Source organism: Numida meleagris, chromosome 1, assembly GCF_002078875.1.
Source record: "Numida meleagris isolate 19003 breed g44 Domestic line chromosome 1, NumMel1.0, whole genome shotgun sequence".
Classification (NCBI taxonomy): domain Eukaryota; kingdom Metazoa; phylum Chordata; class Aves; order Galliformes; family Numididae; genus Numida; species Numida meleagris.
In genome coordinates, this window is record NC_034409.1 from 23,015,053 (window position 1) to 23,041,874 (window position 26,822).

The 26,822-nt window shown below is 37.5% G+C and overlaps 1 protein-coding gene across 6 annotated transcripts in view; it reads right to left on the minus strand.

The window, feature by feature from the left end:
* Positions 1 to 26,822, minus strand: part of PTPRZ1 (protein tyrosine phosphatase, receptor type Z1) — a gene marked incomplete at its 5' end in the record, with an annotated part of 129,356 nt that overhangs the window by 20,663 nt on the left and 81,871 nt on the right. For 4 of the 6 annotated variants that reach the window (XM_021384815.1, XM_021384813.1, XM_021384814.1 and 1 more), the window contains 6 exon segments: positions 1,189 to 1,280; positions 8,764 to 8,908; positions 12,538 to 16,105; positions 19,092 to 19,135; positions 25,528 to 25,654; positions 26,407 to 26,591. In XM_021384815.1, the coding sequence (XP_021240490.1) occupies positions 1,189 to 1,280; positions 8,764 to 8,908; positions 12,538 to 16,105; positions 19,092 to 19,135; positions 25,528 to 25,654; positions 26,407 to 26,591 (4,161 nt within the window). 6 annotated transcript variants of the gene reach the window in all.

A 26,822-nucleotide genomic window follows, 5' to 3' on the forward strand; every position in this document is an offset into this window, starting at 1 on the left:
CAGTGTCAGAACACATATTTTAAGCACTTGAATAACTGTAAGTGCAATTCTGTCTTATCACAATGGAATACACTATCTCCCTGAGGTGAGCTGGTCAGGGAAAATTGCAAGAAAATTATACAGTTGCACTGCAATATAGTTAATGATAGAGAGTAAGAGCTGAAATTTCCTGTAATGATTGCCACTTGACATTCATATGTAATGACATGTTTTCTGAAATCAAGCCACATCCCCATCTATTAACCATTTAGAAAAAGGCTACCCGTCTTTTCACAATAGCAATCAACACAAGAGGCCTTTAAAGATGCCTACAATTCAGTGACAAGAGAAGCCTAATATATGGGATTTATTCAATTAAATGTTCTTAATAGTTACCTACACAAGGACTTTTTTGCTTTCCTTAGTCATTTCAAGAGTACCCATCCCCCTGTCTAATTGCACAGTTTGTAAAAGCATTAGTTGTGGAACAGGATATCTTCTTTTCATGTGTGAAAATGTGGCTTGGATCTGCAAAATTAGTCTATTTGATTTCCTTTCTACTCTAATAAGTTTGAAAGAGCAAGAAGAGCTGCATGTGCTTCTCTGCCTTCTCACGGAAGAAGGAAAAGAAACGGCTTCTCCAAAAAAGTAGAGTGGATATGGAAAGAGAAGATTCAAATAATACTCTTCATTTGGGCATCAGTTTTGTGAGAGGTTCACAGAGAATTTTACAATAGAAGATATGCTACTAAAATATATCAATTAGAGTTAAAGAAGAGATTGTAAATGCCAATGAAACACAGATGAGGAATATATTGATCCTGCTGGTAAAAAGTAAAGTTCATGTTCTATACACAGGTGACAAAATTAATGGAAGAAATGAGGCAGAGTACGTTGCTGGTGTAACCCTCTGCTTTGTGGCAGCGAACTAGAGCTGCTAAGTGTAGCTTGAGTGTGGGTGACACAGGCTAGAAGGCACAGCATCTCCCTGAGATTGCTCCGTAAGGTGAGGATATTTCTCTTCTGTGCTACCTACAGGAGAAAGTACGAGCAACACTAACCTCTGCCTCTCTTGAGTGCACCTGTGTTAATTACTACAAATAGGTAATAATTTCTGGTTTAAGGTACGTAAAGAATTCATATGGACTCATGCAAGGAAGGATCTTCCAACAGATCCAATCAATCCACAGAACAGTTGACAAAAAATACCTGAGACTGGGAAGATTGGAGCCGGGGGAGCAGAAATCACTCGAGGTGATGTGTTATCTTCTAAATAAAAGTGAGCAGTCTGGAAACATTTCCTATAGGAGAAGAAACATAAATAAATATTGCAAACACAAAACATTACCTAAAATCTTTTGGAATTCTGGCATCATTTAGTCAAGACAAGAAAGTCATGGTTTTGAAAACCAGTTCGCATGGAGTGTCAAACACAACTACTATGATAGAAATATTGCCCCGATATACTACAAATTATGCATACAGCTTGAAGATACTTAATTAACTCAGGATAACGTATAGTTCATGCAACTTTACCTATACCAGAGGCAGAAGACAGAGCAGACATCAGACATAGTGAAAGCTGAACGAGGAACTCTCAGGAGATACTGTAGATGCTGTGCAACAATTTCAAGTATAAAAAATGCCACTGTCTTCTTTGCTTATCCAAATCTGCATACATAATTCCATTTCATATGATTATGCTAGCCTGAAGATGGAGCAGTGTATGAGATCAGCTCCGGTAATTCAACAGTAGAGCCTACTGCAGACATGGAAACAAAGTCCGCAGCAACATGCTCTGTATCAGACAAAATGGAAGCTCTGCACTACTGCTAAACAATTTTTTTGTAATGTTAGTCTCACAACACTGAGGGACACCTTAACCAAGGAGGACTTCCTGAAGCTGACAGAGGAAAGCAGGGGAATTTATTACTCCAGGAGATGCTAGCTTTGTTGATAAACACTCAAAGATGAATATAAATGGAATCAACCTTAGCTATGACCCCCACTGTTATTTGTATCTGTGCTGTAATCCAGATGTGAATATAATAAGAAGAGCATCTGTTAAGAGTCCAAGTAATTCAAGGGACTAAATAACCAACGGCTGCTGGAAGTATTGCAAAGCCTCCTTAATTAAAAAATCTCCATATGATTAGAAATGCTAATAACAATCTTTACTCTGGGTCACTTAATCTATTTGAAATATTATTCAGGAATTATTAAATTTAAAAAGAAACATACGAATCAAGGAAATACTAATCTCATTTTGCATTTACAAGATTCTGCTTCTTGAAAGCTGTTGGCTCAAGCTATAGCATGATTTTTTGCTATTTTCTGTACTCACTTTAAATTCTAATTCTGTATTGTTCCTGTAAATAAATACCACTGCACTAATAAAACCCTTCTCATAATTGTTAAAATAATGAAGAAGTTTTGAGGCTACTTTGAGAAACAGATAGCGAGTATGTGTATATTACCATTCTTTCCAGAACCACTTACACAGCTCACAAAGACTTTGGTAAGCTTATTTCAGTGAAGCCTCTGGGAAACATGCACATGGAATTTTCTGTCTTAGTGTACAATGCAAATTTTCATAAAACACAGGAGAAAGTGGAGAGCTACATCAAAAACAAAGTTCTGGCATGCAACATGATACACATGGCAAATTTGGAGTCCGACTAGAATCTTCTAAAGGCACATTTGTGATGGTCTCAGAAGGGCTTTTGATTTTTCATGACACGCCTAAGATAAGACTATCCATTGTGTACTTAGCTTTACTTACAAATGTTATTTTTTGATGTACATCAAGAAAATGGTGCAGTTATACTACAGGAGGAAGGGATACCACCGAAAGGACCTGGGCAAGCTTGAAAAGTGGGCCCACATGAACCTAATGAGGTGCAACATTGCCAAATGCAGGGTGTTGCACTTGGGTTAGGGCAATCCCAGATATGGGTAAAGACTGGGAGAAGAACTCCTTGAGAGCAGTCCTGTGGAGAAGGATTTAGGGGTTCTGTGGACAAAAAGCTGCACTTAGCCAGCAGTATGTGCTTGCAGCCCAGAAGGGCAATGGTATCCTGCGCTGCATCAGAGGAGGAGAGGCCAGCAGGGAGAGGGAGGTGATTGTCTCTACTCTACTCCACTCTGCCCTCAAGAGGCCTCTTTGTGAGTACTATGTCCAAGTCTGGCGGGGCCCAGCATGAGAAGAAAGTGGAGCTGTTAAGAGTGGGTCCAGAGGAGGACATGAAGATGATCAGAGGGATGGAGAACCTCTCTTATGAAGAAAGGCTGAGGGAGTTAGGATTGTTCAGCCTGGAGAAGAGAAAGTTCTGAGGAGGCCTCACAGTACTTAAAGGGAGCTTATGAACAGGAGGAAGACTGACTTTATATGTGTAGATAGTGATACGACAAGGGGGAATGGCTTTAAACTAAAAGAGAGAAGATTTAGGTTAGATGTTAGGATGAAATTTCTTACTCAGATGATGGTGAGGCGCTGGCACAGCTGCCCAGAGAAGCTGTGGATGCCCCATCCCTGGAGGTGCTCAAGGCCAGGCTGGATGGCACCCTGGGCAGCCTGATCTAGCGGTTGGTAATCCTGCTCTTGGCAGTGGAGTTGGAGCTCGATGGCCTTCATGATCCCTTCCAACCCAAGCAGTTTTATGATTCTATGACTCTATGATACTCAAGATGTGCTTAGAACACTTTCCTAGTTTTGAAGAAGGCTCTAACATTTGCACATTATGCAGTTTGTGGCTGCCAAGGTGAGAAAGGCTCCCAGTGCTAATATAACATTCAAGAGTTAGTCTCAGAACTGGCTGCAAAATGATGGAGAGGTAGTTGAACATCAAAGTACTTCACTAAGCACTTTTGGAAAGTCTAGCCCTGTCTACTGTGCACTGAGAATGTTGATGTGCTGCATTTCTTAAAAACCAACCACACATGCCAACCACCTCAACTTTAAAGGACAAGAAACAAATAATGTCCTCCCTCTAATGCCTGTGGCTTTTGAACAATGATCATACATAAAGCTTATGGAATAACACTGCAGAGATTTGTCATCACTTTGTCTGTGAAAAGATTTAACTAAAAAGAATTTAATTAGTGTAATGCTTTTCATATAAAAAGCAGTGATTAAAATGTCCTCATAATATGCTATGCATTCTCTATTCCTCACTGAGCCACTGTATCTTTAATCTTTAACAAGTTAATTGTGGCTGAAAGTAAATTACACCCTTAGCACACTTGGGAGACAAATTCATAGTGGTTGACTTAACCTGTAATAAGAGTCATAAATAGACACTCCATCTGCTTTGGCATCAGCAGTGAAAGCCTTTGTGACGAAACCTAATGTTAATAACCATGTCTCATTAATTATCACTTGTTGTTAATGTAAAAAGTGATGACTATTTCAAACTTCCAGACAAAGGTCCCATCACTCAATGTTAAGCTGATTATTTAATTTACACCTTTTGTCAAAGTATTTAGATCTTCAACCTAAAACTGTAATTTGTAATTTAGACACTGCGCTTCTTTGAACACACAGTTTTTATATGAGATAGTGAAAAAACACTGATTTAATTAGAGTGTCTCTATCTGTAAAGGAATCCATGAAGCAGCAGCTCTCTGATATAATGTGAGGGATACTAGATCTGAGCGAACACTTCAGTGTGAACTGCTTGGGAGAACACTACATCTCAGACTGCAGAGGGTCTCTTCAGGGTCTCCTGTGCTCACAGGGCATCAGTGATTATTCTCAAATACTTATTAGAATTTATTTTGAAATGGTTTTGATCATTTGAAGATCTGATGGATCCAAAAGATATTTAAATAGATCTTAGTGAATCCAATGATTCCACTTTTTAAATTATTCCAATTCATCTTTTGTTTGTCAGTCAAAATTTTAATTTTCAAATTAAATTAGTTCATCTATCTATGGTTTGATGTTATGCAGTTGAGTGGTTCTCTTTCATGGATGGATGAATGTGAACACTGTAAGTTAAAATCTGTTTTTATTTGGTTCTTCATGTGCAAGTTTAATTATCCTTACAGAAGATTCTCAGATCTTTTTCCATAAAATGAACACAGGATTCAACATACAGGTTGAAATCATGGATAGGAAAATGAACATTCTCTGATAGCTGCATTTCAGAGATACAGGGTGGTAGAGGAAAGTTAAAATTTAAATGACTGCTCAGGGATTTGTCTGTTTCTAGGTTGGCAATTTCCGAAGCACTGCTGTCATGCATTTTCTAGGAGCTGATATCCAGTATCTCTGTACCTAGAAATATAACTGGAACTGCATTAGGAATTTGCTGTTCACATTACTAGAGCTAGTATCTTACTGAGATTCATATGTATTTGTTCAAAAAACAATATTGAATGGCACAATTCACACTGACAACTATTACCATTTCACTACTTGCCAAGCTCGTCTTATGTTACCCATTATAAAAACCGATTAGCATGAATTCTTTTACATTTCTTCCCATAAATCATTTCATTAGGTTTATTTGCATTGACCAATTCAATGAAAAATTACATATATGCATAAACAATTTCCAGTATGTCAGCACAGAGAAACTTACAATTTCACTCACCAAAATACATAAGGTTAATTCAAGAAAATGGGAATGATGAAGCTATCCAGAAATGAGAAGCACAAAGCATGGAGATTCAAATATTCCTGCTGCATAGTGTACAAGGACTCAGTCAGATACCAAGAAGAATGGATAGATTCTATGTTTGGATAGAAAATTCTCTCTAAAGCTGTAAAAATAATCTGTCAAGGAGGCAAAGCCATTAAATAGGCAAAAGGATCTCCTTATTTATACCACTGTAATCTTAATCATTCTGAAAAAAATGAAAGGAAAATGTCTTTGCATTGAATTACAAATGCTTGATGCATAAGACTACAAAAATTCAAAACGATGCACGTTCCTACTGGAAATTAGATATTCTTTAGACAGTATTATCATTAAAAGTTTTTATTCATGTTAGAGAAATTAGGTTTTTTATCACAAAAAGATTGAAATTATGCCTAATGAGATAGTGAAGAGATTGGGGAATTTCCTCAAGTGATGATTAACAATTTCATGTAAAAAAAAACCCAAACAACCCAATACCAAAAAACCAACGAAACCCAAACAACAGATGGTAGAGAATTATTTTTCTGATAACAAGTCATTTGCGTGAAGAACAAAATAATTTTGCCTTTTTTTTTTTTAACCTTGAAAAGCTGGAATTTGAGGCTTTTGGGAGTTACTTGGTTTTGAAACAATATTTTTTTAAAAAAAAAGGTTACACCTTTTGCATATTCAAATCAGGAGGTGGCAGTTTTCTATCAAATACTCAGCAAGGATATACCCATGCTATTTTTTTGAATACTCTTGCCAAAAGAATAACATCTTGCAAATCTGTTAATTAACTTTAATGAATGAAAATAATTGGCTCACATAAAAGAAAAATAGGCAGATACGCATTATAAAAAGAAATTCAGTCATCTTACAACAATTATTTCAAAATTAGCTAAACTTAGCCATGGAAATGCTTATAGCTACATAGCAATAAAGTTAACATTAAGATTTTTCACAGGCTTTAAAAAGTGGTGAAAGTCTTGGTATCTATGAAAGAGGCATATAAAGTCCTAACTATAATACATACAGCTTGTGATTCATTCTGCTGAAATATGTTACTGGTGTTATCTGAAAGCCCAAGAACGTTTTCTCAAGGATTAACAAAAAAAGAGCTCCATATTTTATTTTGTAGTACACAAGAAATACAGAAAAGATTAAATTCAACTTCAAGAAGATATTACTGCTAACGGGATTTTTGTTTTATTTTGAAAGACCTATGTTACAGAATTGTTCATTCCCAGAGAAAAAATATAAAATGAACACAATGTTATTTGACAAAAACAAGCTTGTAACATGTGTAGGATTAATAAAACTGCACTACACAATCTGGGTCTTAAAATGTGTAGTGTTCTTTGGCAAAGAAAAGAGATTTGAGAGACTATTTAGGCTCAAGGATGAAACTCTTTGGAAGATCAGTATGAATGTTCACGTTGTGTAACATGAAAGACAGGAAAAGGCTCTCAATATGAAAGTGGTCAGCTAGAAATCCTGTGATGGAGAATATAATTATCCAACTAGATATAAATCAAGAAATGTGTGCAATTCTTCCAGCAGTTAACTGCTACTTTGAAAAGTGGAAGAAATCTTTCTGCACATTCATTACTTTAAAGTGTCTAATCATGCTGAAGACTGGCTGACTTATAAGGATGCCTGCCTGGAATGAAGGAAGCCTGAACTCATTTCTTAAGCCTGGTCTGCTGAGGGATGGGATGTCTACTGATTGCCACTGCTACACATTTTAGGCGAAGCAGGACTGGATAGATGAAAGAAGAAAAAGCAACAGGCTCCAGAAGCCTTCAAGGAGTGAGGCCCTGCTCCTTGCTGCCAGTTTATGCATTAGCACTACATAAGCAATGATGGAATCAGGCCCCTGCCATCACAAAACAGTAAGAGTCTCCATGGCAGGATGATGTGCAACTTACACTCATCTCTTGGTCCACTATGTCTCCTCCTTGGCAACCCCCACTCTCAGAAAGGGGTTGTGTGGGATTTTGGAAGTCTGCGAGAGCCTAAGCAGCCCTGTCCCTACGAAGACTCTATGTCTTTATCTGCATCCAGTGAAGAAAAGTTGAAGATGTGAAACCGACACATTACTAACAAGATTCCTGGTAGGCTCACAGCTTAGGCCAATTTGCTTTATTGCACACAATGCTTGACATGGTCTGGGGTTAGACCAAGAAACTGTCCCGGGCAGAGGATTTGAATGAACCCACCTTGTTTGTCCCCAGGGAGGGAAGAGCCTTCCGCTGTGCGGAAACGATCTGTGCCATGCCTCAGGACTGGAGAAGAGTCCCCGGACCACCTTATTTCATAGAATAGGTACAGTCTTTTGTCCTCAGTGGTTATGTTCTCAGGATTTGTCTACCACCTCACTTATGCCTGACGTTTTTTTCTTATTTTCTTATTAACTTATCAAGTCACAGAAAACATGCCCATGAGGGAATCTGAGCACACATGCACGCACAAAACTCATCTGCTTCATCACCTGGTGAATGGTTTCAAAGGCTGGGGGGCAAAAATTCTCATTCTGAGACAGGCAGAATCTCAAAGCAGAACAATTTTTAGTCGCAGAACATGAGAGCTACTCAGGAAGAGATCTTAAAATATTGACAGACTATCTCATTTCTCTCTCACATTCAGTATCGGCAACAGCACATTCCTACAGTCCTTTATGAACTGCTTATTTATGCGGTCCTGTTGACAATCACAGATTCTTGTCTTCTTGTCTTAAATTGATAACTACTTTTTTTTTTTTTTTTTTAACAGTTACATGATTGGGAACATAGGAAACAAACCAATCCCATGCTATTTATTTTATTTCTTCGTCCTGTTCTTCCCAGTGTTCTGTTAATTCACTTGGCTTCTAGGCATTAATAAACAAAAGTAATTTTTACTAAAATCTCTCAGTATGGAAATAAGGTATTTGTCGTGTTTCAGCACTGCAACCAACAAGAATTGTAGTTGAGCATTTCAGAAAGAAACCAGCCTACTGCTTTATGCCACTGCAGCTCTGGGAGCAAAACAAAGACACAGTGAGAGACAAGATCCAGTCTCCCTCTTACATAGCAGCTCAATAATGTTAATCACATTTTTCAAATCAGTGTTCTTTAGAACTGGAAAAAAAAAATAAAACAACAAAGCAACAACTTACCTCCAATATATGAGAATACCCACAAGAATCACTAGACAGATAAAAGTCAGGGCGGATACGACCACAAGTGGTATAACTGTCTTCTTCTCTGATTCCAGACTCTCAGCTAGACCGATACGAGACTCATGGCTACTATTACTTGCCTCTGCAGTCAGAGAAAATTGAAACAGTCCATGTTTAAATTCTGACAAACACACAGCATGAGTGAAGGTGTCTTATAATGAGCCTACTTAATACCACTTACCTCTCTTTTTTACTATGTTCTGCAGAAAATGTATACATTTGCAAACCAGCTTACAGAAAATAAGCAGATAGAAGGTAAAGCAAAGTATTCAAGCTTTTGTGATTCAGCCTTCCAGCAGTGGAGACTTCTTTGTAAGAATAGCAGATTGTTGTTAAAATATAGAAGAAAGTTTTTTATTTTCATCTGTTTATTAGCTGAAAGTCAAATGAGTTAAGGGATCTGAATTTATAATATTGGAATGTGTAAAGAACACTTTGATATTAAACTGTCACTCACATAATGCAAATCACTTCTCTTTGACTAATAATTGTGTTTTGTTTTTTTTTCTTAAACAGAAAATCTCGGTGTGGTTACTTTATTGCACCTAAGCCTTCTGTAGTTTAATATGCTGTCCATTTGGTAACTTGCCTTATAGAAAATCCAGTTTCCTTTAAATTAAGTTGCAGCACTCCCTCCTCCAACTGTAATAGAGCCAGAATTAAATTTTCTACCTCCATCTTTACTGGGAAACAAATTGTTATTTAGATACTATCTAGATTTCACATATTTGTCAGCCTTGTAATACTGGATGGTGAAAATATTTGGGCACAGGAACCTGTATGAAGATTAAACTAATATATTTTATAAGCTCATTAGAAGAAGCATACATAATGGTGGAAGAGACCAATCCTGCAGACTTTACTTTGGTCATCCCTTTTGAAAGAAAACACTTGAAAACATAGATTTTGACACAAACCAACTGATTCTTTTAAATCTATGCATCTGACTGTGATCTGTGACCAAGATATGAGCCAAAACACAGAAATAATCACTTCCACACTTTTTAGAATCCCTAGATTTTCTAAGATAACTACATGTCTTCTGCTCTTGTGAACTGTCCTAATACAATGAATGTTCTGTATGGGACAGGATATTGCTGTCTAGAAATCAACTGCACTCCAATGGGATTTCAAGACCAATTCTACATGACAGTTTTCAGACAAAAGGGAGGAGGGAATGTAGCTGGATCTGAAAAAAACATTGACAAAAAAGCACATGACCTAAATATGATATAAAAAGCCAGAAATGATCACATAGCATAGGCTTCCAGCCACGTCTCTGCTTTCATTTTCTTGAGTTTTTGGGCTTTCTATAAGAAGATGTCTAGGCCCTGATCTTGCAGATATTTTCTTGGTTTTAGTTCAAAGTGCTTAAACACCCAAATCACTCACTACTTTTTCAATCCTGTATCTCAGTGTGCAAAGCGACTGTAGACAAAAATTGCTTCTGAAAATTTGTCCCCAGGCTTCTGGCGAGTAGGCTAAAATCAGTATTTCCTACTGATTCAAGAGGAAACTACATATAAGCATGAAAGATCAGAATGCGATCCCTTTGAGGCATTCACACTTGCTTGTTCAAATCTGGAGTAATTCACAGAGTAAGACTCAGACTCATCTGTGTGATAACAGGGCACCTTCAAATTGCATGACCAAGTCTTGTTCTGCTACGTGGGAAGAAGAGCAGTTGATCCCTGTAATAGGGAGCTTCTTGCCTACTTGACCATCACTCCAACGACAGCAGCTGAACAGAGAGTCTCACCTACAGCAGATTTCCTGCTCCCTAACAATCGACATACTTGGATCAGTTGCATTATTCTTTATATTGATTTCTCTTATGGTTTTTCAACTGAAGTTGAAAGGTTTAGATAGCCATAGAGGTCCTAAGGAGAAAACCCTCATTCAGTACAGGCACGATTATACATCAACAACTATAATAAAGACTAGGAAAAGCTTAAATGACAATTTTTCTGGAATAGTCAAAATAAGAAAATTAATTTTTGATGAATTCACATCATTTTTTTGCTTTAATTCCTTTGTATTTGAGTTAAGGAAAAATATATTTGATTTACAGTTAGACATGCTCACATTTAATTTCCAGTTTTTAAAAGACAATATTTGTCATAATTTATTGGGAAGAATAATGTACATGAAGTGATACTACGTAATGTCTTTCAATAATATTTAGAAGACAAAATTTGTCTGTTGTACTACTACTCTAGATACGTATCATCTTCTTTGAAGTACTTTTCGGAATTAACGGTTCAAGCTCATTGCTAACTAAAATGACTCTTATCATCTAAACTATAAATCTTTAGTGGGAACATTCACTGATATTAGTCATACATGTTTTGAAATATTCCTTTTCTTTGATTTTTAAAGAAATATGATTTGCATTTCAAACCATGACGTAACCACTTACCAACTGAATTAATTCACTTATTATGCTTAATTTGTTAGGACTAATAACAATTTCAGCACGTTTTCTACTTTTTTTCAATACATTTTCTATTTTTTTTTTTGTTTTCCATTTTTCACATTCAGTCAGCTCCGATTATACAGTGTCAGTTTGCAACCTTTTCATATTAGTACTCTGTTGCTTGTGAATCGTACAACCTCATTTCATTTTGCTCTGTATTTGTAGGATTCAGCCTAAAATTTCACACGCTTTCTAGACTCCATTCCAAACAAATTTAGTTGGATGATACTGCCCTCTACAGATGCTGTGAACACTTAAGTTCAATTTACTTCTCAAAATACACAATTACATTTTGGTGTTCTTTTTCCCCCGAGCCATGGGGGTTTTTTTTTGTTGTTGCTGTTGTTTTTTTCTGATTTTACTTTTGGGTTTTCAATATGATAACATGAAGAAATTCAAATTTCTTGTCTGAATGGTTTAAGTTTCCACAATATATTTTTAAATATAAAGGCAATGTTTTATATTTATCTGGTTCTTATCTATGTGAGGTGCAGTTTTGCCTTCTGACCTTATTTTTGGAATCACAGTTCACAAAATCTCTCACTGACTTTAAGAGGAATAAATAGGAAATATATATATATATATATAAACATGCACAGGAGAACCCAGCTCTGATATACTGGAAACAAGCAAAACTAGCACAGAAAACTGCCTCTTACTGAAATTTGAAGACGGCTTAAACAATAAGAATGAAGATGAATGTTTTTGCAAATTAAGATGAATCAGAATCAAGCTGAAGCATCTTCTTCCTTGCTCAATACACCTTAGAAAATACAAAATAAAACATAAAGACAAAATGTGCTGCCATAATTACAAAACAGAATGCCAGTGGTATGTTTGTGCTGGTATAGTTCCCTCCACAATGTCTTTGTACAAAAAACTTACATCTCTCTTATACCCTTAAAACTAAAATTAAACCATTAACATTGAAACAAATTCTGGTTTTAGACTGTGCACCATCTGACTTCAGCTCATGGTACAGATCTATCCAAAAGCAGAACACAAATCTTCCTACTGAAGAGTTTCAGGTGCAGTTTGAAGTAGACAGAAGTGGCACTCACAAAGCAACCTGCTCAGTATGTACCCCTGCTTCCCAGTGCCTCCTTAATCACCCCTACTGGCCCTGTTGTCCTTCTGTTTATTATATACAGTTGTACATAAACCTCATTCTCTACAGCACAAAAGTACCCCCTCACAGCTTTCCATAGTATGCAACAGACTTATCCGTAACTAACCTGCCTCAGAGATGTTGAATACTGATGAGTGATCACTAGTTACAGATGAGGCTGATGACCTTGATGATCCAGGAGTTAATTCTGAGTTACCTGCTTCAACTGCCCCTTCAGTGTCTCTCTCATTAAGGTCAGGAAAACTGAAATCTGTTGACGTTTCATTATCATTAAGGCTATCTGAGGTACCTTGGCCAGAACCACTTTCTTCATCACTTGTAAAAACAGCCCAAGACTTAGACTCTGATGTGTTTTGCAATGGGATGCTAGCAGTTTGAATATGGTTCTCCAAATGTGTTGGGTCGTTGTGCTTCTCAGGTATCACACTCGCTGTCAGAGATGGTACAGATGTATAATTATGTCTGTCCGTGGCATGGTTCTGACTGTCTGATGCAGCAGTTGAAATTCTCTCTTCTTCAGGTTTCTCAGAATGTGAGCTTATAATTAGGTTACTCTGATCCTTGTTATTGTTTACCTCTGCATTTTGTTCCTCTACTACCATATCCTGATCTTCTCTATGGGAAGAGCATGAGATACAGTTACTTATGGGGAAGCCATCGTCATATTCATCGTAGTCATCCTCAACTACAGAAGGCCACAAATCGGTACTGGACATGACACTGGGAGACAACCCAGAGGATTCTCTAGAAGGAACCAGTAGCCTACCCAAAGTTACAGGGCTCTCACTTTTGGGAGGAACAGCTGTAACAGAAATATGTGCACTTGGTAAAGGACGGGTGTGATGAATGGACACGTCAGAATCAGAAACCACTGCGGGCATTTGAACAGGATCAAAACCAAATGGAGAACTTGAAGAGACACTGGCAGCCTCACTTCGTTCAAAAACATTTGCAGAGGTACGGCTGTCTGGAGGAGTAGCTACATGTGGTAATGCATCAGCTGTTAGGAAGGGAGTTGTCACTGCATCTGCTGCTTGGGGGGGAAAAGCATTTGTATGTTCTAAACTGGTCATCTGGAATGAAACATCGCTACTGTACAATGAAGGTATAACCTGCTGAACTTCTTCACTGTTAAACAAACTGGATGAAACATACTCATTTGCATGAGAAACAGATAAACCTTGAAGTGACGCTGTGGGCTTACTAAAAGAGTTTGACAACATATCAGCAACGGAAGGTAGAGATGCAGAAGGCAGCATAGTTTCATTTGTAGCAGAACCTGGTGCCATTTGATGCAATATTTGGTCAAATGCAGAACTATCTTTAAAAACCCTGGAGCTTTCAGCCAATATTGGATCACTAGGCACAACTGCAGCTGTGTTAAGCAGAGTGCCATCGCCAGAAGACTGGAAGGAGGACTGCAGTAAAGCTTCATTATTTAATGTAGCTGAGGCCTCATAAAAGTACGGCTGAGTCGAGGATAACGTTTTGCTATAAGCAGGGGCAGAGACAGCTTGTTCTGAGATTGCACTAAGCATAGGTCTAAGCAAAGTGTCATCAGAGGCTGGAGATGTAACATGCAAAGGCTGAACAGAAAGGTGATTTTCTGTAAGTTTACTAATATCATAATCAAATACCTTAGTAGTGGAAAAAGCAAGAGAGACTGGAAGGATTCCCTTTGTGCTAGAAACAGGAAGTAGGCTTTCTTGCAGAGACGTGGTCTGCTTAATTACATCATTGTTAGAAACAGATGTAGAAAGTTCAGGTATCACTTTACTTTCAGCACTGGAAGCCATTTCACTTAAAGAAGAAGAAATTTGCAGTTCTTTCTCATCTCCATATACAACATCACCTTTTTGAAGCATCTTATTAACATCACTAAAACCAGATGATTCATACGTAATTTCATCTACAGAATCAGAGGAAGAAGCATTACGTATGGTCAAAGTGTCTGTATCGGGCAAAAGGGACTCACTACCAGAGTATGCTTCAGACCAATCCATATCACTAGATAGAGAGCGCGTAGGCTGCAGCAGAGTATCAGCTTGTGATATTACAGAGGAAGGTTTATGCACCAGTACATTGTTATAGCTGCTAAATAAAGGATCTTGATGAAATACGTCAACAGAACCATGCACAAATTCTGCAGAGTCATAAGAAACAGTAAAGCTTTGGAGGGAGCCCACATTACTAGACAAAGTATAAGGATGTTCAGACATTGTAGATAGTACATGCACATTTAAATCACTGCTGGATGGTTCGACTTCAGAAAATATGTGAGTTCTATTATGACCAAATATCAGTGTCTCTGAAGCAGCATGAGTGGTCTGATGTGACATCACATCAGCATATTGAGCAAGGCTTGGCTGTATTAATGTATCACCCTCTGCCAACGTCAAAGAAGCATGCAGGGACACCTTATCACTTGCAACAGCCGGAGTAGTGCTTTGTGGAAACATTTGAGAAACTGTGTACAGACGGTGAAACATTCTACTACTGGAGGAAGCAGAGGAAAATGTAAGCAAAGGTACATCATCATAGGAAGACAGGGTGGGTTCAAATGACACATCAACACTGGGAAATACAGGTGTAGCATGCAAGGTCACATCACTATCAGATGTAGCAGGGGTAGTGTCGAGCATCTGAGAGTCAAACAATACAGGGGTGACTAGAGGAAACACTTCACTACTGTAGGAAGGTTGAAGAGGTATCTCACCATTATAGATTGGTTGAGTTGTCTGAGAGAGTACCTCACTGGCAGCAGAAGCAGAACCATATTCTCCAGAGCTTGAAGAGAGAGAGTGAGGTGATAATTCAGCAGAGGAGAAAGCAAAGGTAGAATAATGTGGCAATTCTAAATCCGCATCTGATGTGTCCTGTGAAACCACTGGGCTGCTGGAATAGGGCACTGTAGCCGGCTTTAATCCCTCTACGTAAGCCTCAGTATAACTGGTTTGAGACAATGGACTGCTATCCGATGTACCAACAGACCGAGTTGTCAGCTCCGTAGCATTACGAAACCACAAATTTCCATCAGTGGAAGATGTCTGCTTTGGAGGCTCATCAGAGCTTGAGGGTGCTGCACCTTCTGAAACATACGTAACAGAGCCTTGGTAAAGAACATCACGCATGCTTATATCTGGACTTCCTGAAGGAAGGATGTCTTCTTGGGAGGTCTCCTCTGTAACCAGATGTGCTGAAGAAGTGGTGAGAACTGAACTCCAAAAGTCATCAGATTCCCGATCAGGTTTAAAAGGAGACAATAAGAAATCTTCACCGCTATGGCCTGTAGTGGTTATCCTGGTTGGTTCAGTGCCTGAAGAAAGGTATATGTATTCTTCTTCTATGCCTTTGGTGGAGTCAATGGGTTGAGAAGGAATTTCAGTAATCGTTTGGGATTCCAAAAAAGGATCTTCTTCTTCAGAAATTTCACTGACAGGTGGAGAAGTAGGATAATAAACTGCTTTGAAAACATCATCCTTACCAGGTAATTCTTCTCTCGTTAAGTATCTATTTATTTTAGCTTCATTAGATTTTGTCCCCATGTTTTCTTGACCGTAGCTGGATGTAGTCACCTGGAATTCTTTCCTCCTTATTTGTTTTATTGCATTGTCAGTACTAGGAATCACTGCAATTTCTTCATCCACCTCTGTTTCTTTTTCATCAGCTTCATCCTTTGAAAAAATATCACAGCCGAAGACAATTAAAAGTGTTTATAGACACTATACACAAATGAAAGCCAAAACTGCAACAATATATTTATCTGGCTTCATAAAAATAAAAGGGACAAAACAACTGACAGCCTTTGAGAATACTGTTGGCAAAATATTTAATTGCAAGAATAAGTATCCTCTTCACTTGAAAATACTACCTATTTGCAAGAAAAACAAAAAAAATCTGTGTTCAATAACTTCTTAAATGTATGAGAGAGAAAAATGACTTGTAGCATTTATTATTCATAAAGGCCTACATCTTTCTAATAAAATGCAATTGTATTTGCATTACACATCAAAGAAAAATGACTTTACGATCAGAATATTCTAGAGATTTGCATTAGTATTCTGATATTAATTAAACTGCTATAGTAACAGAATATAGCCTGTGTTTAAGTGTGATGAATCATCATAGTTTCCTAGATAATATGAATTCAGGATGTGAAAGATTATCATACAACAGTTTCAAAAGTGTTATGAATGATACCACCTAGACCCTGTTACTGACATTCCTTTGCTGAACACAAATCATGATAACTTGTAAAAAGCCTACATTAGGGTTTTGACTTTTAAGGCCAGATCTAATAAGCAGATAGATAAATTGATAAATAAATAATTAAATATGTGTGTGTCTAAACACAATGTCCCTATTCCCAACTTTCCTTGAGCCAAATCCAGAAAAGTAGTGTGGAATCACGGAAATTGCTCTGGAGAGGTGGTATTTTGACCGAGTACATAGGTGCCAACAGCTTTGTGCCATGCCCAACTCTGCCAACTGCAGCACAGCTCTGCACAAGGAGCTTGACTGCAAACTAGATTGAGGAGCACCCTCAGCTGCTGGAGAGACTTGATTTTGTAAGCACACATACACCTAATAGATACCAGCAGCCCAAAGCCTCTCACAGAATGGAAACAGAATCATAGAATGGCTTGAGTTGGAAGGGACCTCAAAGACTATCTAGTTTCAACCCCTCTGCTGTGGGCAGGGTTGCCAACCACCAGATCAGGCTGCCCAGTGCCCAGTCCAACCTGGCCATGAATGCCACCAGGGATGGGGCATCCACAGCTTCTCTGGGCATCCTGTTCCCATGCCTCATCACCTTATTTATTCCTATTATCTAATCTAAATCTCCCCTCTTTCAGTTCGAAGACATTCACCCTTATCCTGTCACTATCAGATTATGCAAAATGGTGCTCTCCAAATACAGTTTAAACTGCTTTACTTTTGAAGACACAGCTTGATGATTTGCTAGTAACAGTGGTAATACTAGTTTCCACTGCAGTTTAGACCGAATTGATGACCCTCTCCTGCACTGAAGCGAGCAAGGCATTGCAGAGAGATGAATGCAAAGTCAACAGTCTTGGAAGGACGGTGCCCAAAATGAAGAGTGACAGAACAAATTATTAACTAGGATACATGGCTAATGATAATCTTTAACTTTTACCCAGTCTTACCAGAGTGAAGGCCTTAATCACCAGACTAGAGCTGTGCTTCACACAGAAGTCCCTTTGTTTCAGGAACATCTACTATACTCACCATACAGGGGATCTCAGACATGACTCTCAGATATATCAAGGGGTACATACCTAAAATGTAGGGACAAATGCACCTAGACTGCGTTTCCTCAAAACTAGGCAGGACTGAACAGCCCCTTGTTTATGAAAACCTGTCTTCTGAAGGGCAATGCCTGTACTTTTAAATTATCTTGGTTCAAGTAAAGTTAATGACTAAATTGACATGTACTAGTGCTCAGCTACTGTCCTGACAGAGACAATATAATAATCTGAATATGCAATTTACATCAATACAGAGGAATAACTATACTATTGTTTAGTCAGCTTCCACAAACACAAGGAGCAGTAAATAGGTAAAAAGTTAAGAACAAGCTACATTTCCATTTACTTAACAAGGACTTGCCACACAGTGAGAATACTGAGGTCAGAGACTGAAACTAATTTTTCTGAGGGATTACTTGACATCAGTGTAGATCTTACTGAAGGAACTGCCCATGTTGTAAAATCTGTATTGATCTGCTTTAAAAATTTCATTGTGATATTTTCACCTCTCTCCTTACTGGGATGTGAGAAATCAAGTTAACAAATATAGAAATAAAATTTAAATTCTGCGGAAAATAGATATCATAAAAAACATCCCAAATGGTGTGAAATAGAATTATATTACAAGCTTTAATCTCTAACTTGAATTCAAGGCATAGGGGTAAGTGACCCTCCAAAATTTTGGAATTTTGTGATTTAAAATGATAGATGTTAAACTCAATCAACAGCAGACACACACAAATCTTACTTTAAAGGACAAGTGCCTTCCTCCCATACTTTAGTTTATCACAATATGATAAACTATGATATGATGAAAATATGATTCTATGATAAGATCATAGAATCATAGAAGGGCCTGGGTTGAAAAGGACCTCAAAGATCATCGAGTCTCAACCCCCCTGCTGAGTGCAGGGTCGCCAACCAGTAGACCAGGCTGCCCAGAGCCACATCCAGCCTGGATAAGATTTACCTGTTAAAAGTAAGACCAAGACAGATTTCTCTTTAAACAGTTCTAAAAAGCTTAATACTACATGGTAACTTTGATTCTCCTAAATTCATAGTTTTGTCACTGAATTCAATCAGAGCTAAGAGTAACTTGATGTCACATTTTTAAAAATACTTCAGCATATACTGTAATTTCCCTCAATTCTCCATGTATCTTCAGCTCCACATAACTGTTTGGGTAGGGAAGTATCTCTAAAGTTACCAGGGGAGAAATATAGCTGAAAGTGAAGGTTGTATATGCTTACATATGCATGCACGTATAGGTACAGACAATACGTTCAGTTGGTGACACAGATCTGCAAATTCGCAAAGAATATTAATTTCATTTTGTTAAAATGTTTGTTTCACTTTGAAATACTCTTTCAAAAATAAATCAGTGCTATACCTCATAATCTTCAGTTTCATTCAGATCAGGAATGAGGTCAGCCTCTATAAAACAAAAATACAAACCACATCACCGAACATTTTAAATTCACAGATTGATTAATTCTGCAAGGACTCAGTTGATTAATTAATAAATTTATTGTGACTCAGTCTAAAATATTTTACAGGATTGTGTTTGGAGAAGTGTCCAACTAAGTGGACAGAGCACTAGCTTTAAGGGTAGCAGTACTCATCTAGACAGGAGACTTGCTGCTACAACAGTTCTTACTGGCGCTAATTTGATACTCCATCACATGTTGTCTATGAGAAATTAAAATTTAATGCAGAATAAGCAGTAAACAGGAAAAGAAAGTCTGTAAGTCTCTCTGCATTTACTCTGAAAATTTCAACTCTTGTTGAATGTTCAACAAACTCTTGTAAAATGGTCTGTTCTATAATTTTCAAACAGAAAATTCCTCATTTATGCACCCATGCTTGGAGTTAGGTGCTAGTGCGAGTCATGCCATCATACTCAGCATGCAGTAGGCTGGCATCTGCCTCTGTCAGGGCAGGCCAAAGAGACCCACCCGTTCTTACAGCCAGTGCTTACGGTGTTCTTCAAACTCACTCTCCACTTGCTTCAATGAAAGGACCAGAGCCTAGCTGTATCACATCCCACAAAGCTGGGGATAATAAGAAGGTATTGGGCACTCTACTAAAACTTTAAAAATCTTCCTCATTTTTTATAAATAAATAGCAACTGTAGCAGAACTCATGTGAAAATCTTTCTCTCTAAAATTTAGAGGTGGTCTATCATCTTCTTTCTCACTGTCTTTTAGACCAACAGAGCACTGTTGTTGTGATAGCGGTCAGTAAGAGAGGCTTCAAACCAGGTTACGAGAACCCTTGAAATCTCTGGTAGAAACTGGCATGCCCTCAAGTGGTGAAATCTTGCACCTTTCCACAATGTTAATTCATTTCACTGCTCTCTTCAGCCACAGAAAAGCACATTCCCTTTCCGGATCTTTCTACGACTTTGTCCTAAGCAATACTGTAGTGCCCTGCCTATTTATCAGTGCTAGCATGTATTCTGAAGCTGATTTGCACTGTGAAAATGCCAGTCTCTTAGTCTGGGAAGCAATTCTAACAATAACATCCTACAGAATTGCATGTCTGCATTTCCTCAATGATTCCCAAATGTAGTTGTTCCCATACAGTAGTATTAAGATGTCATTTCCACACTTCTCATTTCTGCAAAGTCAGACAGGGTCCTAATTTGTTTTCTGTAAGGTCTGTCCACTTCTGTGTTTCCAAAAACACTGAAACACGTATTATATGCAACATACAATTAGGTAAAATTCATCACACTAACATGCTCAGTTTTTTCTATAGATTCAAGTAGGTAAAAACATTTTGACTGAACCTGCAGAAAAAAGTTTCATAAATTGTTCTTTTATAACTAACTAATATAAATTACCAAGCACTTGGTAACTGGTAATGAAATACCCTTTAATTAATGAGATAGAGAAAAATGATCTTACCTCTGACTCCTGGAAGCCTAGGAGGCTCCGGGGCAGGGAGGGGAGAGGAGGGCAGGGGAGGGGATGAAGGTTTGGAGGAGGAGAAAATGACATTCCCTGGCTTCTCAATGATAGAAATCAAACATCACAAGACATTAATTTAGACCCATACCATATATTATGCACTCAAAAAACTTATCTGAAAAGAAAAATAATACAGAAAAATGCTATCTATTCCTTCTATGGTCACTAGTCTTGAGTTGAGCTCTAATGAGATTTCATCAGAAAAATAAAACGTGATCATGCTATATTATATAATAAGCTACGTGCTCCATCATTCCAGCAGCAAGAAACTCAAGTTTCTAACTCTTGCCTCTTATGGAGAGGTATTAATATGTATATACATATACACACACACACATACAGTTACAGATAAATAAACAAAACTAAATAGTCAGCCATTTTACCAAGACATTTTAATTTTGGTTGGTTACAAAAATGCATTTGTCAAAAGGCTTAGAGACACACACTTTTAGAAGTTCTGTTAACTCTGTTGCTGTTAATTTTATTTGACAGCGTTTTATACAAATGTGCTAACGTCTGCCTACTGATCAGAAGAACCACCCCCCAAAAAATAACCCATTGGTGTAGGTTGATAAACAAGCTAGTTTATTTCTTCTGGAACCACATTTGGCTTATTCTAGAGCTTACAGTTTAAATAGTTATATCATTAGTTAGAAAGTTTTGAAGTTATCTTTTCACACAGTAGTGCATTTTAATGACAGACAAAGAAAGGACAAAGCAAAGACAAAAAAAAGGAAACTCCCTACATTTAAATTCAACGCAAATCTTTAGAAAATCTCTTAAAGCAATCTGATTTGCAGCTGTAGAATAACAGGCACACCACAAATTCTTTTCAATTCTGTACTGTCTTAAGCAATAAATGCTACCAAAAGAAAAAGAACCAGTAAAGCCTGTTTCTCTCATTTGAATTAGTTTTCAGATGTCTACATTTGTATTGTATAAAATTAGAAAAAAGCATCCCCTAAGTGAAACATTTGTGATATGCTTAGTGCTTTTCTTAAGACAAAAATTACTCACAAAGACAAGTTACAACAAAATAGCATAGTTAGACCCTCACAAATCATCACTGACACTATGACCTGCATGTGAGAGCCATATCATAGAGTGATTTTTGATAAAAACCAACCAGTGTCTCTACACAGGATGTTGAGAAGAGAGATTTATTCTTATTTTCATGCCCTGTGTCAGTAAAAGCAAGTAAGTATCACTGGTATTAATAACACAACAAACTACTGCAGAACTTTCAGAGCTGTACAGATGTTATCTAGAGAGCCAAAGCACGCATTCAGATAATGAAAATCCAGTTCTAACACCAAATGAAAAGCTGGTAAATAAAAGTTGGGCTTTCATCAAAGTTGACTAACATACTATCTACTGATTCACACCATTTTCAGTGGAGCTTGGGTAGCTGTGTCAGGTAGAGCACTCACCAACTGTCACTAATTGGAAACTAACTGGAAAAAAATCACATGTGCACGCATACCGCACCACAAGCTGAAATGCTGCTGCTCTGACAGTTCAGGTAAAAAATCAAAATGCAGAAGTCTCAAATATGATCACCTGTGTGATGTCATATCAGAGATCCTGAGGCTTCCACAAACCAGAACGGTGTCAGAAATCAGCATGGGGGACAGAAGTTATGGCCAGGGGGTTTACACCTTGGTACCGAAACTTCCCTCTTTAACAGTGGCCACTCCAAGGGCTGAATTCTTCCCACAAAAATGGCTCTCATGCCCCATTTTAATTTTTAACGTGAAGATTAATTGGTCTGGAGGTGACTGCAGTGAATTTCATCTTAATTAAACTGGCTTACTCAGAGTAAGTCTTGAATACGAAACTTTTAGTTTATGCTTTATGTGAGTCAATTTTATTTCACGTCTTCATGGTGAAGATAACTTTTCTTTCATAAATTCACAAGCAGGAGCTCCAAGAAATCCCCTTTTGCCTCAAGATCTATAAAGTAGATCACAAAACCAATTTGATGTTATAGTTGTAATCATCAAGTAGCTCTGAACAATCTTTCTCATTAGATATTTACATTTTCATATCTCCGTTCTTTTATATTTGCAATATTAAATGTGAAAATATTTGCAAAATTTGCAGTGGTTAATTCAGATGTAAATAATTAGTAAAAATCAGTATGTAAAGAAACATTAATATTAGAAATGAATGGAAGTTTTTTTGCCTTTTTTTTTAAATTCTGAAATTATATCCAGAGCTAAGACAGTATTTATAAAATGTATTTGTAGAGCAATGTACACTCCCACCAATCACACTAATTTTATGGAAGGAGTTTTCCCTGAACTTTCTTCATCCAACGCTTTCAGATATACCACAGTGGAAGTGTCAAACTAAACACAAAGCACTCCAACAACTTTCTGTCAGTGTCAGACAGGAAGCATACCAAAGAAACAGCTTTTCTGAAACACACAGAAAGTTCATTTTTAATGTTAAACCTCTCCTCTTCTTTAAGTTGAAATATCCTTGAAATAATTCATTTGATCTGAAATATTCTCTCTCTGTTTTGAAGCTCTTGACAAACTAAAAGAAACACCTTAGGTGGACCCAAAAATACTACAGATTTTCAGAGCTGCCTGAAATTTGAAAAAAAAGTGTTTGCAGTTCACATAATTTTGATATGCAATATGCTTAACTTTGTTTAAAAAAAGAAAAGAAAACTTGGGATCAGAATATAATTACAGAAGTTAATTTACTTCATTGCCACATTAAGGAGACATACGTAAATGGAAGAATGCACAAAAATACCATTTCCACAGTTAGGTTAACCTGCTCACACTGCAGATAGGTACGTCTTTACATTATTATTTCTACCCTTGCGTCATATTTTGTCTTTTCTTTCATAAAAAGTAGATTAGTGTAAAACGTATTTTTACAGGCAGGAGAATATCAGACTTGCACTCAGAACTGCTAAATGTAACATTTATTACACCAACTGTACTCTTATCAGCTAATGCAAATCTCAGAGAAATCTCTGCAGAGATGCTGGAAGGTGAAAGGAGGATGTATTCCCAAAGGGAGGCACTGACTCTTCCTTCTCCAGAAATGAATGCAAACCCACTGCTGCCCTCAGCAGAAGCATGGCACAGCTGCAGTGCTCATGTCTGCTGCCAGGCAGCTGCAGGCTGCCAGACACATAGCAGCCTCTCCCTGGGTTTGGTCCTGGCAGCACAGCCTGCAGCCCAGGTGTGCTGTGCTGGGCTGTGCTCCTCTACACCCCGCTCTGTCCCCGGCCCACCCCTACATCCACCTTTCCTTCCAATGGAAGTCACGGCACATAGCAGGGTGGTATGCAACCAGATCCGACAACAGGGAAGCAGCAGTAGTGGTATTTAATGTTATTTTTTTTTTTCTAATAGATAATTTTGTTTTTGCTATTTTCTGAGCTTCTGAAGCTGTGATAGCAGCGTTGTGCTAACTGCATTTGTTGGCTTTGCTGTTGTTTAATAATGACAACACTGAGCTGTTTATTTGTCACTCCATGAAGAAATGGATGTGGAGGTGTGCAAATGAAATCGCATCTCAGATAAATTTTCAAACATGAAGTAAGTAAATTTTGGAAAGGAAGTGGAGACATATAGGGGCTAAAAGGGAGCCAAAAGATAAACAGAAAAGTGAAATGTCAGAACTTTGTTGTGGACTCAGAAAAACTGAAGATAAATAAGGAAATTCTCACAGGTATTAGCATGAGACTGCAAAAATATGTGTTTGAGAGGCACGGTAAATGTTTACTGAAAGATCATATGTACTATATCTGAATCTGCCTCCCCCTCCTTCAAACAGTATTATGCAATTTTATGCCTTTTACCACTATTAACTCTTAATTAATGCAGGAGAGATCATCAAGAACCATCTTCCTTCTTGCTGCTAAGGAATGCTGTTCCCTTGAAATGAGAAACTAACCTGTTTCCCAAGTACACCACAGTATTACTAAGGACTCTGCTGTAGCTAAACTGATTTAACCACACGTGAAATTGCACGTACACAATTCACAAATAAACAGCCATAATCTGAGTCCTCAGATAAAAAAAAAAAAAAGAAGTGTTTTGCTGCATGATCAGAAAGGTTTTGATTTGCTCCTATGATTAATTACAGGCTTCCTAATTCAATACACAGCTTTCACTAACTTTGGTAAGAACAGGGTTTTATGCTAAAACTTCCACAGAGTGTAAGGAATTATTAAGGACAAGGTCAAGCTCCATGCTACAGTGTCACATTATTTCATATTTACCAGCAGGCGGAAGAGGTGAATCTGGCTGTGCAATCAGTGAGATTTGGTTGTTAGGCCTTTTGATTTTGTCGCGAGGCAACATTAAGAAGCAAGGGAATTCCATCACCGCAAGTGCTTTGAAATCAAACTCCAAGTAAACATAAGTAATCCAATTTCAAAACAAATTGATACAGGTTTGTAAGTCATACATTGGGTTTGCATCTCTTGTTTCCTTAACACTTTGGCAATGTGGATGATTAATTTGGGGAGTCAGGAGGATGCTTGAACCGTAGGGAAATAATACCAAACATGGCTTTATTTCCCTACGTTATATACCTAAAAGATACACTTGTGAGATTTGAAATGAGGCAGGTGTTTTTCAAAATATTTTTAGTTAAAAACATTAACATGCAATCTTTCGTAGGTAATGTTTACAAGGAATGGAGAATTATATCATGATAAAATATCAGTAGCAAAGAACAAGCTGAAGGTTAACTGCAGGGATTTTGAAATTTCATTTTAGCATATTTTGACAGTTGCACATTTTACTGGTTTGCAAATAAACTACTTCTCTAAATAAAGATTTTCAGCTAAAAGTGATTCGCTCAGCTCAGAAGAAGACTTACCTTGGTCCTCTAAAGGCATATCAACAATGACTTGGTCACTGTATTTTCCGTATAGACCATTAGAGCAAACAGCAACTATCTGAAGAACATAACTTGTATTGGGCAGCAGATTATTTAGAATAGCTCCCTAAAAGAAAAATGATGTTTAATCATTTACTTGCAAATATGTATCAAATATATGGAAATTTTAAGATTTTTTCATAACATATTTTTCATATGAATCACGAAGGTCCTTTTGTCCTAGGACTCTAACATACACTCTTTACATTTTACTGTCAAAAATACTTTTCAGGCAACATATAAAAACTGTGAACTTTTAAATGGAGAATACCAAAGTGCACACTTGTTTAACGATGAATACTAGTTTAGGTAATCATTCTAGGTAACATTACCACTGATAAGCTTATGAATATTTGAAGAGGCTAATGAGAACAGATCACATTAGTGAAATACCACAAAGCAGTAAATCAGTAACTTAATACTTATAGCAGTATGATTGTACCGAATCTAATTAGCTGCTTGCGTAGGTAATTCTTTGCAGACCAGTGAGCAATGAAGTACAGATCACTATTAATTGACTAAGGGGTTTACGGCTAAGGAGCTCCGAGCTTGACATGGTCATGTACCTTTGGGAATACTACAAGCAAATCAGAACAGAACTCCAATAAATTTCTGTGTCTGTGGCCAAAAGAGCCTTTTCTCTTTTTCTATTTTTGATTGTTGCTGTAGCTTCAGAGCCAAAGAGTGAAGCACAGCTTCAGCTGCAGCCAAATAAGTAATTTTTTATTAAATTAGCTCCCAGCTACCTAAACCCTTAGGATAATTAATGAGTGCTTTGCCACCACAGCATTGAATGAAACTTGAAGAGTTCACAGTTACCAAGTCCTGATACCCATCTGTCAGAAACTCATGCTTAGTCTGGTCTTCTCCATCCAACTGCTGATAAAAGACAGCAAACTTCTCAATCATGGTATCATACACAACCCGAGGTCTTTCCCATGTAACCAGAAGACTGGTATAATTCTTTGGATCAGATTGGACATTTTCAGGTTCTGAGCTGCAAACTGAAAGAAGGACAATAAAGAACATGATATTTATTAAATGGTAGAAATTACTCTAAGGATCTTGATCCACCTCCCATCAAAATTAGTGAAAGTCTTTAATGAGCCTCGTTTTCAGCTTTCTACTAAAATATCTGAGATGGCACGCACTATTAAAAGAAGTAGAGTTCTAATACTAGTTACTCAAAAGCAAGTTAATTTGAGACCTCTTTCCCCCTCTTTTTAATGCCATCT